Source organism: Littorina saxatilis, linkage group LG13, assembly GCF_037325665.1.
Source record: "Littorina saxatilis isolate snail1 linkage group LG13, US_GU_Lsax_2.0, whole genome shotgun sequence".
Taxonomy (NCBI): Eukaryota; Metazoa; Mollusca; class Gastropoda; order Littorinimorpha; family Littorinidae; genus Littorina; species Littorina saxatilis.
The window spans coordinates 39,262,863-39,280,700 of NC_090257.1; the positions used below are offsets into that span (position 1 = coordinate 39,262,863).

Genomic DNA, 17,838 nt, shown 5'->3' on the forward strand with positions numbered 1-17,838 from the left:
TTCTGAGTCATAGACAAGTTTATCTAGCAAACCAAAAGTAAATAATGAGTCTTGTGGTATGACTTCAATTTCAACAGTGCTCTACTGAATTTCCGGATAAGTTTTGGGACATGCAGCAGAATTTGCAGCCAAGATACACTTTCAATGTTTTTAGCAGAAAAAAAGTGGCAAATATTGTAACGAATTTACCATGTTATACTCAAGCTTACAAAGGACAATAATTAAAAACTGTTTTGAGCAGTATGTACAAGCAGTTTACTTATCATGACAAGAACATCGTCTAACTCCAGACTGGAAATATCTGCAGGATGTGTGTAATAAACACATATCCCAGCAGCTTATACACTTTTACAAATATGTGAGTTCCTGAATACATTGAAATGCTAGAAGACAGAGCACCCTTGCAATACTATTTGTTTTAACTTATCACTTTGTTGTGACAATTGTTATAGGCCACTGAACATCACTGTGCATTTTATGACACCAAAAGCGTCTCTTCTGAGAGAATAAACAGCATTCAATGCTTGGACCCAATTAGAGCACCATCAAACAACTACCAGATACATATTAGGCCCCCCCCCCCCCCCCCCCCCAAAAAGGTCTGTTTACGGTAACCCGACCGACCCTAGTTTTTAGGTCCGACCCAAATCTTTTTTTTGGATCGTCTGAAAAAAAATAAATAACAAGAAGGGCAAAGCCCATACGACTCACATGCTTTACACATTTTTCCTACCAAAATACATGTGACCTTGACCCAAGGTCAAGGTCATCCAAGGTCATGCAACACAAAGCTGTTAATTCAAGACATAGGAAGTACAATGGTGCTTATTGGCTCTTTCTACCATGAGATATGGTCACTTTTAGTGGTTCACTACCTTATTTTGGTCACATTTCATAAGGGTCAAAGTGACCTTGACCTTGATCATATGTGACCAAATGTGTCTCATGATGAAAGCATAACATGTGCCCCACATAATTTTTAAGTTTGAAACAGTTATCTTCCATAATTCAGGGTCAAGGTCACTTCAAAATATGTATACAATCCAACTTTGAAGAGCTCCTGTGACCTTGACCTTGAAGCAAGGTAAACCAAACTGGTATCAAAAGATGGGGCTTACTTTGCCCTATATATCATATATAGGTGAGGTATTCAATCTCAAAAACTTCAGAGAAAATGGGAAAAATGTGAAAAATAGCTGTTTTTTAGGCAACATTTATGGCCCCTGCGACCTTGACCTTGAAGCAAGGTCAAGATGCTATGTATGTTTTTTGGGGCCTTGTCATCATACACCATCTTGCCAAATTTGGTACTGATAGACTGAATAGTGTCCAAGAAATATCCAACGTTAAAGTTTTCCGGACGTCCGGACGGACGACTCGGGTGAGTACATAGACTCACTTTTGCTTCGCATGTGAGTCAAAAACCGCATCCAAAATAGAGCTGTTTGCGCTCAAACAGCAGACGACAGAAGGGAGGTAAGCTCAAAGTACTGTTTATAGTTATGTTGGGCAAAAACAGGGATTGATGAGAAGAAATGAACTGTGAAACATCATAGAGAGGGGAGAAGAAAAAAAGAAAAAAAAAAATGGAAAAAAAAAGCCGACCTACCGACCCTATTTTTTCACCCTATGTTATCGTAAACAGACCTTTTTTTTTTTTTGGCCTTACCCAGACTTCACACCACAAATATCAAACAACCAAAGGGAAGGAAGCGCTCTTTATGCATGTGACATGTGTATACTTGGTTATTTGATATCTTATCTTTGATATCTCATTTCGTTTTAAGATTTTCAGACCATAAATATATGAACATTTGATTCGAGTCTTCACTGGAGAAAAATCAAAAACAGAGAATGCTAAGGTTCCAAAATCTTTCTTTTTTTTTAATCGATTATCTCACCACCATCCTGCAAGCAAGTTTTGTCAACAACTTTGAGATTAGTTCATTATCTGAATCATAACTGTTTGTCTGTCTGTCTCCTTAAAAGAACACTGGGTTGACGTGCTGTAAATGTAACGTTTTGTTTTGACTTTTGTCACAAATTTAAATTACACATTCTAATAACATACCATTCTTGTTTTTGATTTTACACTAGTGGAGCATCTTCTTTGAATTTGTGCTTTCTATTACTGTCTAAGAACCATGCCTCTATAATTATATAGATACTGTGCAATGCACACACAAATTCCGCACCAAGCAGCCCTTTTAGGAATCACTTTGCACCAAAATACATCTACTGGCAACAAGCAATTAGGCAAGCAGACATCTCACTGTGCACCCACCCCAAATAAATTCCAACCGATAACCAAGGCTGTCTGAGTGTCAAATTATGAATTAAGGTTAGCTGAATAACAATGTGCCAAATTACTGCATGCATGATAAAAAAAAAGACGAAAGCCTCACCAACCCGAGGCATTTGCCCTGTTCAAATCAATGCAAAAGAGCTCTCTTGTGAGAAATCTATCACTTACATCTACAACCACCAGAAAGTAGAGAAAAAAATGTCTTGACAAAGGTTGGGGGCAAAAAACAACACAAACATGTTTTTTCTTTGTAAGTTCATATACATTAAAGTTTTTCTTTAAATCCATGCATAAATTGGGAACAAAATCAAGCTGTCTCATTAACAACGCTTTTTTTTCCGAACCACAATCAAGATGGATTAATATGATGTTCTGTTCTCTCTTCAGCATGCATTTTCAGAAATCGCCCTAGCTTCTTGTTCGCAATAGCGTTCAGTCACACATGCTCCACACTATCAGCATCCCAATCAACTCCCATTGACAAAAAGAGAAGTACTAAAAGTGTAACGATTGTGTTAACAATAAGGGTTACATAACTCATATGCATAATGTTGAACAGCCAAGCTGTGAAAAATACATTGTACATTACAAGACCCATAAATTGCATAATAAATATTAATATTATATCATACTCTTGCAGTAACAAAATAATGAAAAGCAAGATCTGTGCATCTATTACTCTAAGAGTGTTTTTTCGAACCCGGTACGTTTACATAAAGTTTGCTGTTTTCGCATCCAAACAGAACTGCGTCAGACAATGGCGACACTAAGTACTAGAGCTACCACCGCTTCTAGTTCTACATGTACTTCCATAACCATTGCAGTAACACAACACATTTAAAGCAGACACCCAACATTATGCAGCAATAAGTAGGTGAAAGAGATTTTACCATCTTCTGTAAGACACATCCGCAAGGACAGAAAAGTGAAACATAATTGTATTTAATACGTGTTAGCAGGTTCATTAGTGCTACATTTTTAAGAATCGTAAACAAATATGTAACTTATTTTGACAGCCTTGACGAAAGACCCGATTTTATTGAAACGATGCAAAACAAGTTACATAGTGAGAGAGAAGGTTGTGAAGAAGAGAGGCAAACACTCTGTGCAGAAACATGCACGCAGGGGAAAACTTTCAGAGACAGAAGGGTGAGAGAGAGAGAAGGGGGGGGATAGGATCAGAAAGGATCAAAATAACAGAAGACATTATGTACTGAGACCTTTCACAGACTATCACATTTTGGTGTGTTTAACTTAACCAGGTAACCTAGAGTATAACCACCCCTTTCTTTGCAACAAGTTGACCCTGATTTCTACACAAAAATATGTTCACATACCAAATGAAATATTTATGCACATCTATATATATATATACGACTAGTGTCTGTCTGTCTGTCTGTTCGCGATGCACGGCCAAAGTTCTCGGTGGATTTTTTCAAATTTGGACACCGTATTCAGCTACACCCTGGACACAACCTCATCGATGAGATATTTCAACACGTGCTCTCAGCGCGCAGCGCTGTGCGCGCTGAACCGATTTTTTTGGGTTTTTTGTTGTTGTCGGGATCCACTACCAGTAACTCTTCCTTATCTTCTTCAGTGTTTTCAGCCGCGATTATCTCCCTTCCTCCGTGTGGCGTCAGTCCATATTCCCGTTACTACGTTACTATTTTTAGAAGGTCACTGCACGTTACTATTTTTAGAAGGTCTCCAGTGTTTTGCGCGTTTATCTCCTTTCCTTCGTGCGCCGGCAAAGCCGGCGTACACCCGGCAAAGCCGGGTCCCAGGCACAGCCTGGTATTCGGCTCTACTTCTTCGTACCCGGCGAAGCGGGTAATCATCTAGTTTTATATATATTTTTAAGTATAAACATGGACAGTCAGGGATGGCCAAATCGTCTGCCCGATCGCCAGGGGCGAGTACAAAATCTGCTGGGCTAGTAGAAACCGCCTGGCAGCTCACCCAGCTGGCCAGTGAAAATTCTGGTCAAATGCAAAACTTTTGGTTGTACAATCGAGTTTAAAAGCCACAAAAACACTGCAGGTGCAGAAACTTCTGTCGTCAACAAAATGTTCGTGTGAAACAAAAACAAGGCTCCTGTGCGTGTCACCGCTGTTTTAATTGTGTAAAGATATGTAACACTCATACTTTGTTGCGTGTTATGTACCGGGCCAGCGAAATTTCTGGCGAACTTGTGACTTTCTTGAAGTTACTCGCCCGGCAAAATAAAAATAGAGCACAAATTCTGTGTACTGTCTACGTCAGGCAAAGTGGTATCGATGAGTACTTACAATCCTATCTCGTCCTTTGAAGCCGGTGAAACACACCACGATCCGCTGCATGGACATGCAGAACAGGGGACGGGAGCTGTATGGCAACACCTGGACAAAAAACATGCGTATGACGCAACTGAACACATATGATAAATGCTAATAATAATGAACACATATGATAAATGCTAATAATAATGAACACATATGATAAATGCTAATAATAATGAACACATATGATAAATGCAAATAATAATGAACACTTATTAATCACCCCTTCTCATCAGAGCTCATGGCGATGTACAAGTATAGCAAAGCATGTGCATACACACAAACACAAATACAGTTAATATGTACCGTATTTGACGGACTACAAGCCGCGACTTTTTTTCCAAAAAAATCGCATTGCGGCTTATAAAAAGATGCGGCTAAAACGTTACCTAAACTTGAATAGCATTCACCTAATCGAAGTCGCCGCGGATTTTCATTTCGCTCGATTAGTGATTACCGGTACTTTATTAGCTCTCTACTCAAGACTCGGCGCTTTTCTCTTTCTTTCGCGAATCTTCGTTTGTCAACAAGTCGTCGTGACAAGATAGCGTACAGAGAAACACCGGATGTATCAGGATCTCGCGCGCGCGATATTTCGTTTTTTTGTGTCTCGCGATAGTTGGAGGAGCAAGAGCCGCCATGTTGTGTTTTCGTCTGCTCGAAATGTGCGCAAAAGTCGTAAATCATCCCAAAAAAGCTTATTCCAGGCGGGACTACATGTGTGTGTTGGTTACAAATTGTGTGTGTGTGTGATATTTTTCTTCAAACTTTTTCACTTTTCTTCTTTGTTTCACTTGTTTATTCTCGGAGCCGATTTCGCAAAATACCGTACTTTCGTTTGCCTGGTTGTTTTGACTGATTTACACGATCTGATTATATTTTTTCCGACAGCGGCTAATATAGTGACGCGGCCTATACGTGGCTCGTCCCAATTTTTTTGGTTAAAAGACGGGGGTGCGGCTTATAAAACGGTGCGTCTTGTAATCCGTCAAATACGGTAGATACAAATGACTTTCTTTATTTCTTTATTTGGTGTTTAACGTCGTTTTCAACCACGAAGGTTATATCGCGACGGGGAAAGGGGGGAGATGGGATAGAGCCACTTGTCAATTGTTTCTTGTTCACAAAAGCACTAATCAAAAATTTGCTCCAGGGGCTTGCAACGTAGTACAATGTATTACCTTACTGGGAGAATGCAAGTTTCCAGTACAAAGGACTTAACATTTCTTACATACTGCTTGACTAAAATCTTTACAAAAATTGACTATATTCTACACAAGAAACACTTAACAAGGGTAAAAAGAGAAACAGAATCCGTTAGTCGCCTCTTACGACACGCTGGGGAGCATCGGGTAAATTCTTCCCCCTAACCCGCGGGGGGGTATACAAATGACTACAAAGGTCCATAACTTTAATCAATACAGTGGAACCCCCCTTTAATGAACCCGCCAATTTCAGACTTCCTCCCTTTCAAGACCCTGTCTTCTCAGTTTTTGTTTTGTTCATAACCTGTGTAAATTTACCCCCTTTTTAAAACTCCCTCCTTTTTAAGACCTGATTTTTTCAGGTTTTATGAGATCTTAAAAGGGGGGTTCCGCTGTACAAAATAATCAGTCAGCAGGGGTCACGCCGACACTGCTTGTTGCACGACACCACCTATATTTTCAGAAAAATGAGTGTACTCCACACACCATTTCAACATCCATGATTGAAACATGTTTCACATGCGTCCGTCGCACCGTTCATCAAATTTACCAAAACCTTTCAAACAAATGCTTCTTTCAATGTTAACTGACAAAAAGTGTAATCATGTGTCAAAATAGTGGATGGGCTTTGGGATACGCTCGTGAAGAAAAGAAGTCTAAGAATTGTTCTCGTCAAATTTTATTCCACTGACCGTACTGCTTGTATTCTAGAAAATCTTGCGTACAACATACGGCAAAATCGTATGGGTTTCCAGGTCTGCCCTCCCCTTATAACACACAAGAGTCCCCCAATTATTGTGTGAAAGTTTGGCAATAGTCAACATAAAGTGCTCAACAAGGTAAAATAAGGGTTGGTCTTTTTAGTTGTTCAATTTCATTCAAAAATGCTCACCACACCTAACGTTTACCCTAACCCTGAGCGTTTCTCAAACCTGTTTGTTCTGCTTGCAAGCAAGGACGACAGGGGGTCCAATGATGCGAGCTTCCGCTCGATGAAGTTTGTGGTAGATGTCCCCTTCAAACGCTGACAGAACAAACAGCGTCTCGCATTCTGATGCTGACTGCACGAAGTCCAGTCCATCTTCTGACGTCAACACTTCAGCCACTTTCAGGTTCTGAAAACCAGGGATAGATCCATGAATGAAGTGGTGAACATTACCTCATGAATGAAGTGGTGAACATTACCTCATGAATGAAGTGGTGAACATTACCTCATGAATGAAGTGGTGAACATTACCTCATGAATGAAGTGGTGAACATTACCTCATGAATGAAGTGGTGAACATTACCTCATGAATGAAGTGGTGAACATTACCTCATGAATGAAGTGGTGAACATTACCCCATGAATGAAGTGGTGGACATTACCTCATGAATGAAGTAGTGAACATTACCTCATGAATGAAGTGGTGAACATTACCTCATGAATGAAGTGGTGAACATTACCTCATGAATGAAGTGGTGAACATTACCTCATGAACATTACCTCATGAATTTGCTAAAACAAGTTAATGCAGGATGCCTAGTTTAGTTATGTTTTTTCAATGTGAAAATGTATATCAAAGTGAACATAACTGTCAATAACGGAAACGCAAATATGCGTACAAACTTTGAGAGAAGTGGTCAACCAATACAAAGAACTGAACCACCAACAAATTTATGTTATTGTAAAATGACAAATAACAAAAATGCAATTAAAAATTGAAGTTTGATTCAAAGAATAGCTAACAGGTTCTTAAGTGCAGCATCTACCAAAACTTCGCATGCATTCACAAGTACGGTATTTTCCGGGTCATAAGGCGCGACTTTTTTCCTTGAGTTTGACCCCTGATATAACAAGCGCCTAATCCCTGTATGAAATATCCCCCCCAAAAAAAAATTGGGAAAAAACCATGGGCATGGGGAACAAAACGTGACAAGAACTCACCTCCATTTCGAATACCGGTACAGTCGACTCCGGATATTACGTCACCCCTCGGGGGATGTTTTTGAGCGACGTTATACGCGGTGACGCTGTATCCGTTTCATCGGTTATAACGTCACTTTTACGCGCGGGTGATGTTATATCCGGAGTCCCTTTCTAAAGTACTGACTGTTTTAATAAAACTGTGCAGAAATGGAAAGTGCAGCATTAGTGTTGTTTAAAAATCACAACAACATATTGTAAGTTTTAAACTAACTTATTACAATAATCTTTAATTCACTTCCTCATATATAGAATTGTGGACTATTCTCTTCTTTGCGTGTTTCCAAAACCTGGCTAGGCCATGAATACAAAATTGAATACACAAAATGTTCCCCGAAATTCGGCAATCGTATCAACGTACAGTATTGTAGGCTACATGCCCATTCTGAGGCAGATTGCTAGTGTTGGAGTGTCAAGCTCCGTCTGGTTCCATCGACAATCTCAGTCTGTATAGTGTCCGACGTTATTAGCTTTAAGGACACACACACACACACGCACACGCGCACGCACGCACATGGCTGTCGTTCATTCATAGTCTGCTAGATCTTGACCTGTCCTTGATGTCCGAAGAAATAAAAATGACGAGAACTTCATGGGTCCTTATACGTAATTACTGTCTATTTGACTTATATTATTATTTTAAACTACTCACTAATGCTCCCCCCCCCCCCCTAGCTGCAATTGTAGAACACTAGGCAACTGTCCCTGGCTAATACACACACGCATACAGACACCGTCACACGCGCGCGCGCAGACACACACACACACCTACACGCACGCACGCACTGCACACACACACACACACACACACACACACACAGACTCGCGCTTCCGTACCAACATACGTAGCCAAAAGGTTTATTTGATTTGGGCCAAGTAACGAGGGCAGTTTACTTCAGAGAAAAATACCATCTGACAATGACCATGAAAGATAACATTGTACAGAGATAAATCCCCACACACACACACACAAAAGAAACAAATGTTTACATACATATCAATTCATAAAACAAAATGACAATGAATTCAACAAAACATCAATTACTAATTAACACATACATATAGCCCTCATTTTGATTATAGTTATACTATGCAGGAAATTGATTCAAATGATGCAAATGCAATCATCTCCAAAAGGGGGGTACACAATGCACGCAGCGAACCGTCAACAAAACTAATAGGTGGATGCCAGGGGGTGGATGGGGGGTTTGCAGAACTGAAAATCGCTGAACTTGCTTGCTGGCCGCTGCGCTGCTACTAATGACTTCGGTCCTCGCTCTCTCTCGCTCTCTCTCGGACTCCCTTATCTGTTACCATTGTTTCATTCCAGACTGCTCTCCTTCACTCATCACCTCCCCCCTGCCCTCCAACCCTCTTCATTCCCCGCATTCGTTCCCACGGGACTCTGCTATCACTTCCTCCTGCATTACCTCTACTGACACCTCCTCCCCCCCCTCCTTTTGCTGCATATCTGTCTCGTTTAAATAGAGTTTATGGTCGCTGACCGCTCCCTCTAAACTCACACTTAAACTACTCACTAATGCTCCCCCCCCCCCCCCCTAGCTGCAATTGTAGAACACTAGGCAACTGTCCCTGGCTAATACACACACGCATACAGACACCGTCACACGCGCGCGCGCAGACACACACACACACCTACACGCACGCACGCACTGCACACACACACACACACACACACACACACACAGACTCGCGCTTCCGTACCAACATACGTAGCCAAAAGGTTTATTTGATTTGGGCCAAGTAACGAGGGCAGTTTACTTCAGAGAAAAATACCATCTGACAATGACCATGAAAGATAACATTGTACAGAGATAAATCCCAAATAGGAAGTAATTAACACTCGTTATTCCGCCCAATTCAAGAAGTGGTAATATTTTGTTAGGATTGTTATATTGTAATAGTTGAAGGTGTTTTGCGGACTATATGCAATCTATACGAGTCAATCACCTTGGGCGGCAGCTGATCTAAGTAACCTAAGTAAGCAGTGCTTTTCCAGTCCCCCATCACCTTGACGATTTCACCCGGCACACCACAACTCAACGCCCCCGCGGCGCCGCCCCGCCAGAAACTGTGACTAGAGAAATCCCCTCCAGCAACAGCAGCAGTTACACGCAGTTTCTTATTGAAATCAGATCCTTTGATCGGAAAAAACCTGCGCCTTGGGGCCCATCGGTCCCAAAAACATGAAACATATCAGTCACTGCGGACACTGGGCATAAAGGATGTGAAGGGATTGCAGGAAGCCCTTTTTGTTTCCACGGAGCGTTCTTTACGCTGAATTGTCTTACTCCATTGAAAAGTTATTGACACACTGTCCGTCTCCAAAATCACCACGCGATCTCGTGTAAGCTGCTTATCGGGATCAAGATTCCCGTTGTCCTGGAACAAGTTCGATTTTTTGGAGAACTCCACAAAGAAAAAACACACCAAACACGCCGCCCAAGAACACAATGTCTTGTTTACAATGTTTACATAAACATTATTCGCATCCTTCATCTGGAAAGAAGGAACACAAGGGCTTGGTCAGACATATGATCACACAGGTTCACGTTGGGGGGTCTCCCCCGGTGCCAGAAAGTCAACAGCCGCACTAACTCTTCGCGCCGCCTAGGCTCGTGAAGACGTGAAATAGTGTCAGCCATAATGTTTACACAACCGGCCACATGCACCGCCGCAATGCTACAGTTTACTTTAGCACATTCCCATGCCATTTTCCGAAGTAAGCTGTTGACATACTTATTAGTAGATCTGCCTTTATTGATAATTGATTTTGTCACAGTGCTATCAGTATGCACAATCACTTCTTGTCCGCACCACATCGGTGCCCATCGTGTCACAGCTTGTAACACAGCACATACTTCTTTAAAGTTTATGTGTAAATTGTTCGCTGCCGGCATGTCTTTTTTTAAAATAGGTGTACTGCCAGTCGCCCTGCCAAAAGGCACCTGCTGCAATATTACATGCGTCCACATGGACATGCTGTTTTGCATTGTGGAAATAATACACTGTTCCATTAAATACATGCATAAAAGAAAGCCACCATTGCACATCTTTTTGGAATTCGCTAGAAAGCTTTGCTTTGTGCCGCTGCTGCTGAAGGGGTTTTATTGTGTCCAGTATCCGCCGCAGAAAGAATTTTCCTCCTCTGACAGCTTGACAGGCCCAATTAAGAGAACCCGCGATGCTTTGAAGCTGAGTTTTTGTCGCGCGCTTCTTTCCTCGAAATTGCAGTAGTCGCCGCCGCAGTTGCTGCAGTTTGTCACTTCCAAGTGACAGAGTGTTGTTTCGCGTGTCGATGTCGACTCCAAGAAATGTGATACGTTGGGTGGGCCCCACCACCTTCTTCCAGCTAATGTTGAAGCCTAGTTCCCTCAATAATCTAATCAAAGAAAATAACATGTCGTTGCACTCCTCTTTTGTTGCTGCTACTAAAAGAAAATCATCTATGTATGCTAACACACCAGGCATGCCTCTCCTGGCCATGCACCTGCGAATTGACTGTGAAAGTCTATGAAAATGTGACGGTCCTACATTGCTACCAAATGGAAGTCGACTGTCAAACAAATAAGTCGGTCTGTTTTTACCTTTGAAATGCCACTTGAGTCCCGTTACACAATAATCATCCGGACTGATGCACACTGAGCGATATGCGGACTGCAAGTCGACTTTAGCACACCAATAATCTGTCTTCGCTAAGGCGCACGCATCAGAGACTGTTTGAAACTTCACTGACTCAGGGATGGAGTAATCGTTCATTGCCCTACCTGTTGGTTTGCTGGCATCATGAATTAGCCTAACGCTACCATCTTCTTTGGGGATCGCGGCTAGTGCGCTTACGACCGTTGGCTTCTTACTTGCCACTATATAATTTCCTTTTGCTATTTGATCTAACAGTTCTTGTTCTACCACGTCGCGATGATCGTACGCTGATTTATGATTGCTTTGTTCTGCTGCTAACACACATGTTTTATGTTTTTCTGTTACCCGAAAACCGTGCTGTATACCGTCTAACAAAAATTCTCTGTCACAATCGCCCTCTAGCACTGAGTGCCACATTTGAGATTTTGCACTAATAGATGCATGATTTCCCAAAAATGCACAGTCATGAGGATCTAATTGAGGGAACGGGCTGGAATAGGTGGGGCCTACCGTTGTGTTGTCAGTTCGCTGCGCTGTATCCTAGGCACTGGTGTTTGCTGTCGCCTGGTGGTCTTTGCCGGGGTGCTCCTTTCCACACGTGTCACACACGTGTTCGAACCTGCAGCGGGACCCGTAGAGGCATGTGCCTTTGTTTGTGTACTGCAGGCACACCTCCTTCCCACTGGGTCCCACAGGTCGTCGAATACCGCCGCTTCCCGTCATGGCCTTGCCGCTTTTGTTGCCAGGAACTTGTTGGGCACGCTCACGGAGAATCACTGTGGACAGGTGGGGGTTGGGGGTTCCCCAAGCAAACCCGCTGGTAGACTGGCGCTTCCTGTACTCATCATCGTAAAGGAGCACCGACTGCCAGGAAAATCTTGCGCCGAGCTCGCCCACCATCTCTGTATAACAGAGGTAAGCTTCGTGGTCGAAGTCCACGGCGGTGTTCATGAGTTTTGCCATTATTTTAGCATTTGCCACGATCCAGTGGCAGGGGGATACTTTCTCCAACTTTGATTTGTTGGCCAGCTTGAGCGTGACACCTCCCCCGAGTGTCACCTCTTCCTCCACCGCCATAGAAGCCGGTACGAAGTCAACAATTCGTAAATAAGTCTCACCTGGTGAAGCAGACTGTATGGCCATGTTGCCAAGAAGACCCTGGAGCGGTGCCACTTGGTCGGCAGCACGCAACGGCCCTCCCCCGTACTTCTGTTGCAGGTCTGCCACTGCCGCTTTTAATTCCACTATGTGGCCTCGTTTTAACTTAAGGCTTTCCAGGTCCTTTTCTCCTGCATATTTCAAGGCACTGAGGCTTGTGAACTCCTCTTTTTCCAGAACCTCAATTACAGGTTGGGGCAGATTTTTTGCCCAAGAAGAAAAATTGAACTCCATAGTTTGCAGAACTGAAAATCGCTGAACTTGCTTGCTGGCCGCTGCGCTGCTACTAATGACTTCGGTCCTCGCTCTCTCTCGCTCTCTCTCGGACTCCCTTATCTGTTACCATTGTTTCATTCCAGACTGCTCTCCTTCACTCATCACCTCCCCCCTGCCCTCCAACCCTCTTCATTCCCCGCATTCGTTCCCACGGGACTCTGCTATCACTTCCTCCTGCATTACCTCTACTGACACCTCATCCCCCCCCTCCTTTTGCTGCATATCATCTGTCTCGTTTAAATAGAGTTTATGGTCGCTGACCGCTCCCTCTAAACTCACACATTAACGAAGAAGTTTCTCGTCAACAGCAAAGTGGCTTCCCACCTTTACGCACAATCGTTCTGGTGGTAACAACTTTGGGTTCATAGTTACCCCCTTTCCCCCCATCTCCACCACATCTAGTTTTACTCGTTAGACTACTAGGCCCCTACTGTATTATTATTATCATTATAACGTCACTTGATATAACGTCCATGGCTTTCCAAGTAGACTCATAATAGTGCTTTAAGAGTGCAGTATCACTTTTCTCAATTTGTCGGTTCACTGCACTTAGTGTTTACCTTTACAATTTAGCCTGACCGACCTACTCAACCTGTCGACAACGACCAGTTGAAAGTGAAGCTCAGCCTCCTCGTCGGGGGCAGTTGTAGTCAGTATACTACGGACCAACAAACAAACAAACGTCGTTGTCTGTTCTCATCCTCTCGACCTTCTCCTACCGTCATTTCAATAATCGAGGTGGGTTTTTTTGTACGTGTGATTGAAGGACAGAAGTAGACAGGGCCATTCGCACGCGCTCGCGCAGGAGTAACCATGTATGCTCAATATGAAACTTTGAAAAATAAAAAAATTAATTAAAAACCAAGACAGGAACTCACAAAAAGAATGAAATGCAACATTTTTCTTTTAATTAAAAACCTAGAACACTGAGGAACCTAAGTAAGGAACTCACAAAACGAAATGAAATGAAACATTTTTCATTACTGACTAAAAACATAGAACAGGAACTCACAAAACGAAATGAAATAAAACATTAAAAACCGCGCGTTCTTCTGTCGACTTGGATCTTAGCATCGCTTGGACTTATGTGGCTCAACTTGACTTCACTATAACAGGGTGGACTAAGTGAGCAGCATGTAGAGGGTGGTTGCCAGTTTTTGAGTCACTTGAGAAAAAGTGACTCTATGTAATCGGTCAGTGTTAGTCTGTCCGGCCGGCCGTCCGTCCGGCCGGCCGTCCGTAGACACCACCTTAACGTTGGACTTTTCTCGGAAACTATCAAAGCGATCCGGCTCATATTTTGTTTAGTCGTGACCTCCAATGACCTCTACACTTTAACGATGGTTTCGTTGACCTTTGACCTTTTTCAAGGTCACAGGTCAGCGTCAAAGGAAAAATTAGACATTTTATATCTTTGACAAAGTTCATCGGATGTGATTGAAACTTTGTAGGATTATTCTTTACATCAAAGTATTTACATCTGTAGCCTTTTACGAACGTTATCAGAAAAACAAGGGAGATAACTAGCCTTTTCTGTTCGGCAACACACAACTTAACGTTGGGCTTTTCTCGGAAACTATACAAGTGACCGGGCTCAAATTTTATGTGAACGTGACTCCCAGTGACCTCTACACTTTGACGTCTGCTTTGGTGACCTTTGACCTTTTTCAAGGTCACAGGTATGTCTTGAAGGAAAAAATTTGAAATATCATATCTCTGAAACTATTCATCGGATTTGATTCAAACTTTATAGGATTATTCTTTACATCAAATTATTTACATCTGTATTGTGTTGTGAATAGCAATTTCTTCCTGTCCATCTGATGCCTCATATAATATTCAGAACTGCGAAAGTGACTCGATCGAGCGTTTGCTCTTCTTGTTGCTCTTCAGCACACTCGAATCACTCTCTCAAAATGTGCGCAGAAATTTCTCAAATAGACTTTTTCATTTCGCGCACTCTGAGAGAGTGATTCAAGCCTGCTGTCAGTCAGTGCGAACAGTGGTTTGTATGTCAACCACCGTCTTCATGCTGAATACACGACCACAGGGGTCTGGAGGAGGGTGGCTGCAGCCAGAATTTCCACGTCAGTGCCCCATGGTTTGGGCTGCAATGGAGAGCCACCTCCCACCAGGTATTCCTGTAGGTCGCGCCCTAAGTAGGCAGAAAATGGTCGCGGGACCTGAGAAGTGTTTCTGAAAGAGACGCTAACTCCAAGTTGTATCTCCCTATTTCTTCCAATGCTACAAGAGCTGACTCTGTATAAGGAACAGGTATGTCCCTACTATAGCCATCTTCTCTGTGAAGCGCTGTAATCGATGATTTTGCAAACTCAGTGCTGCGTATGGGGATTGATATGACGTTATAACCGACATGGATGAGTGACGTTATAACTGGGTGACGTTATATCCGGTGACGTTATATCCGAGGTTAAAATAGTCTTGGAAAGAAGGAATTGAGCCGGGACCGGTGTTTGGGTGACGATATAACGGGGTGACGTTATATCCGGCGACGTTATAAACGAAGTAGACTGTAGTCGTTTTTTTAAATTCCGTGAGCATCAAAGAGACCGCCTGAGTACCAGTCAAAAAACTTGTGATAATGCATGTTTCAGCTACTAGGTACTACCCTGGCCAAGTTTCTTCTCAAGACATCAAAGAGACCCCCCATAGGTTAAACTCGGTCACTGACCCCGGTGCAGGAAGTGTTTCCTCTCTCAGATATGACAGGGGAACCACCTCTCATCGCTAAAACTGGGTCATTGACCCCTGGGAAGAAGGTCAGTGTCTATAAACAAGGTAACCCAGCTATCACAATGGACCTGCCGTTGATCTCGTAGCACACACAGAGCACACATATTTCCACTCTGTATTCTTCCTTTGATGTGCGGCTTATTTTCATTCTTCGACCGTTTGTTACCGGTATACTTTTTCAATTTTGGTGCGCCCTATCGGCCCCCTGCGCCCAATGGGTGACTGGATTACAATTTTTTTTTTTAAAAAGAAAGGGGTGCGAAATATGTGCTGTAGCGCCTTGTAACCCGGAAAATACTGTACACAGATAGACATATACTTGCTTAAAAGTTAAATACAGTGACCCCCCCCCCCCTCTCCTTTTTCTTTAGACTTTCTATTCATAACCTCTGTAAATTTACCCCCAATTTTAGACTCCCTCCTTGTAAATACGATTATACCTGATTTTGTCAGATTTTTGAGGGTCTTTTGTTTGTTTGTTTGTTTGCTTAACGCCCAGCCGACCACGAAGGGTCATATCAGGGCGGTGCTGCTTTGACATATAACGTGCGCCACACACAAGACAGAAGTCGCAGCACAGGCTTCATGTCTCACCCAGTCACATTATTCTGACACCGGATCAACCAGTCCTAGCACTAACCCCATAATGCCAGACGCCAGGCGGAGCAGCCACTAGATTTCCAATTTTAAAGTCTTAGGTATGACCCGGCCGGGGTTCGAACCCACGACCTCCCGATCACGGGGCGGACGCCTTACCACTAGGCCAACCGTGCCGGTTTTGAAGGTCTTAAAAGGGAGTTTCCACTGTACACAGATAGACATACACTTGCTTGAAAGTTAAATAATTGTAATTTGTTTCAGATTGTTTCAATTAAGTTTTTAATTTCACACCCAATTATATTTTAATTACTTATTGTACCTCAGCTGTTGAAAGGAGTTCTTGGTCGGAGTAGCAATCATCCCCCACCAGTACAATGCGGAGGTCCCCGTCATCTGAAACACGAGGCCTGCACTTCAATTCCATGATTCACAGGAATAAAAAATGTGCCTAGAACAGTTTTGAAAACAAAAGAGACTGTATGCACTGCCACACCCAAATATGGAATTACAGTGGTACCTGTGATGAAAGGACACCCTTGGGACCAGCCAAAAGTGTCCCTACATTGCAGGTGGCCTTTTATGACAGGTATACTTTGGTAGAGATAATATAAAAAGGGACAAGAGAAGGTGTCCTTTTAATCTAAGGGAGGTGTCCTCTCATGGGAGGGTCCACACATGGCAAGTACTGCTGTACACTAAATTTCCAGGAAAACGTATGCATGATGATTATTCTTGTATGCTCTCACTGTGACAGAAAAACATTAAATTCAAATTATTTATTGAACACCATTACAGTCACACTAATATGATGCATGACATCTTAAACTCTAGTCATTTATCCAGTTGTAAAATAATATGTAGTTTTAAGGGTGCATCTCAATACAAAGCAAAACCAGAAGAAACATTTTTATGCGAACTGTGAAAATGAATTGTTTACAGTGAGAATCGTTTCTGATCATGGCAAGTAAGTCAAGTCTAGCAGGTTAGGTAACTATAGTTATAAAATCAATAAGAAATGAATGAAATTAAAGAAAATAAATGCAGGTTTAGACATACAAAAAAAATAAAATAAAAAAAAAAAACATGAAAAAACATGAAAAAAATACAAACAAGTTTAAAGCTCAACTGTAGAATTAGAAAAACAAGATTGATGAAACAAAGCAAAAAGTGTGGTATACTTTAAGGCAAAAAAAATAAAAATTCTGTTTACGGTATCCCGACCCGGACCGACCCTATTTTTTCGCGCGACCCTAGACTTTTTTTTTGGCATTTGGAAGAGAAAAAAAAAGAAAAAAAAAGGTCTTTGTTTTTTGGCAAAATAACTTAAAAATGTTTTTGGGAAAAAAATTAAAACAAATATAAAAATAAAAAAATCCCGACCTACCGACCCTATTTTTTTTGCCTATGTTACTGTAAACAGACTCTTTTTTTTGCCTAAGCAGGGTGCACAAAGCCTGTAGACATAATACACTGGTAGAATAAGAAATAGTCCCGCTCTCCAAACGACAATACAAACACAGACAAGAATCAGTTTAATTATTGCAAGCACTAGCATACCATTACCATTATACCAAGCAGCATTTTACATAAC

General features: G+C 42.2%; 1 protein-coding gene across 1 annotated transcript in view; it reads right to left on the bottom strand.

The window, feature by feature from the left end:
* LOC138945695 (protein ECT2-like) overlaps window positions 1-17,838 on the bottom strand; it is a gene marked incomplete at its 3' end in the record, with an annotated part of 66,820 nt that overhangs the window by 43,005 nt on the left and 5,977 nt on the right. Inside the window, 3 exon segments of the mRNA XM_070317182.1 lie at window positions 4,597-4,686; window positions 6,764-6,946; window positions 16,567-16,640. Of these exon segments, the coding sequence (XP_070173283.1) occupies window positions 4,597-4,686; window positions 6,764-6,946; window positions 16,567-16,640 (347 nt within the window).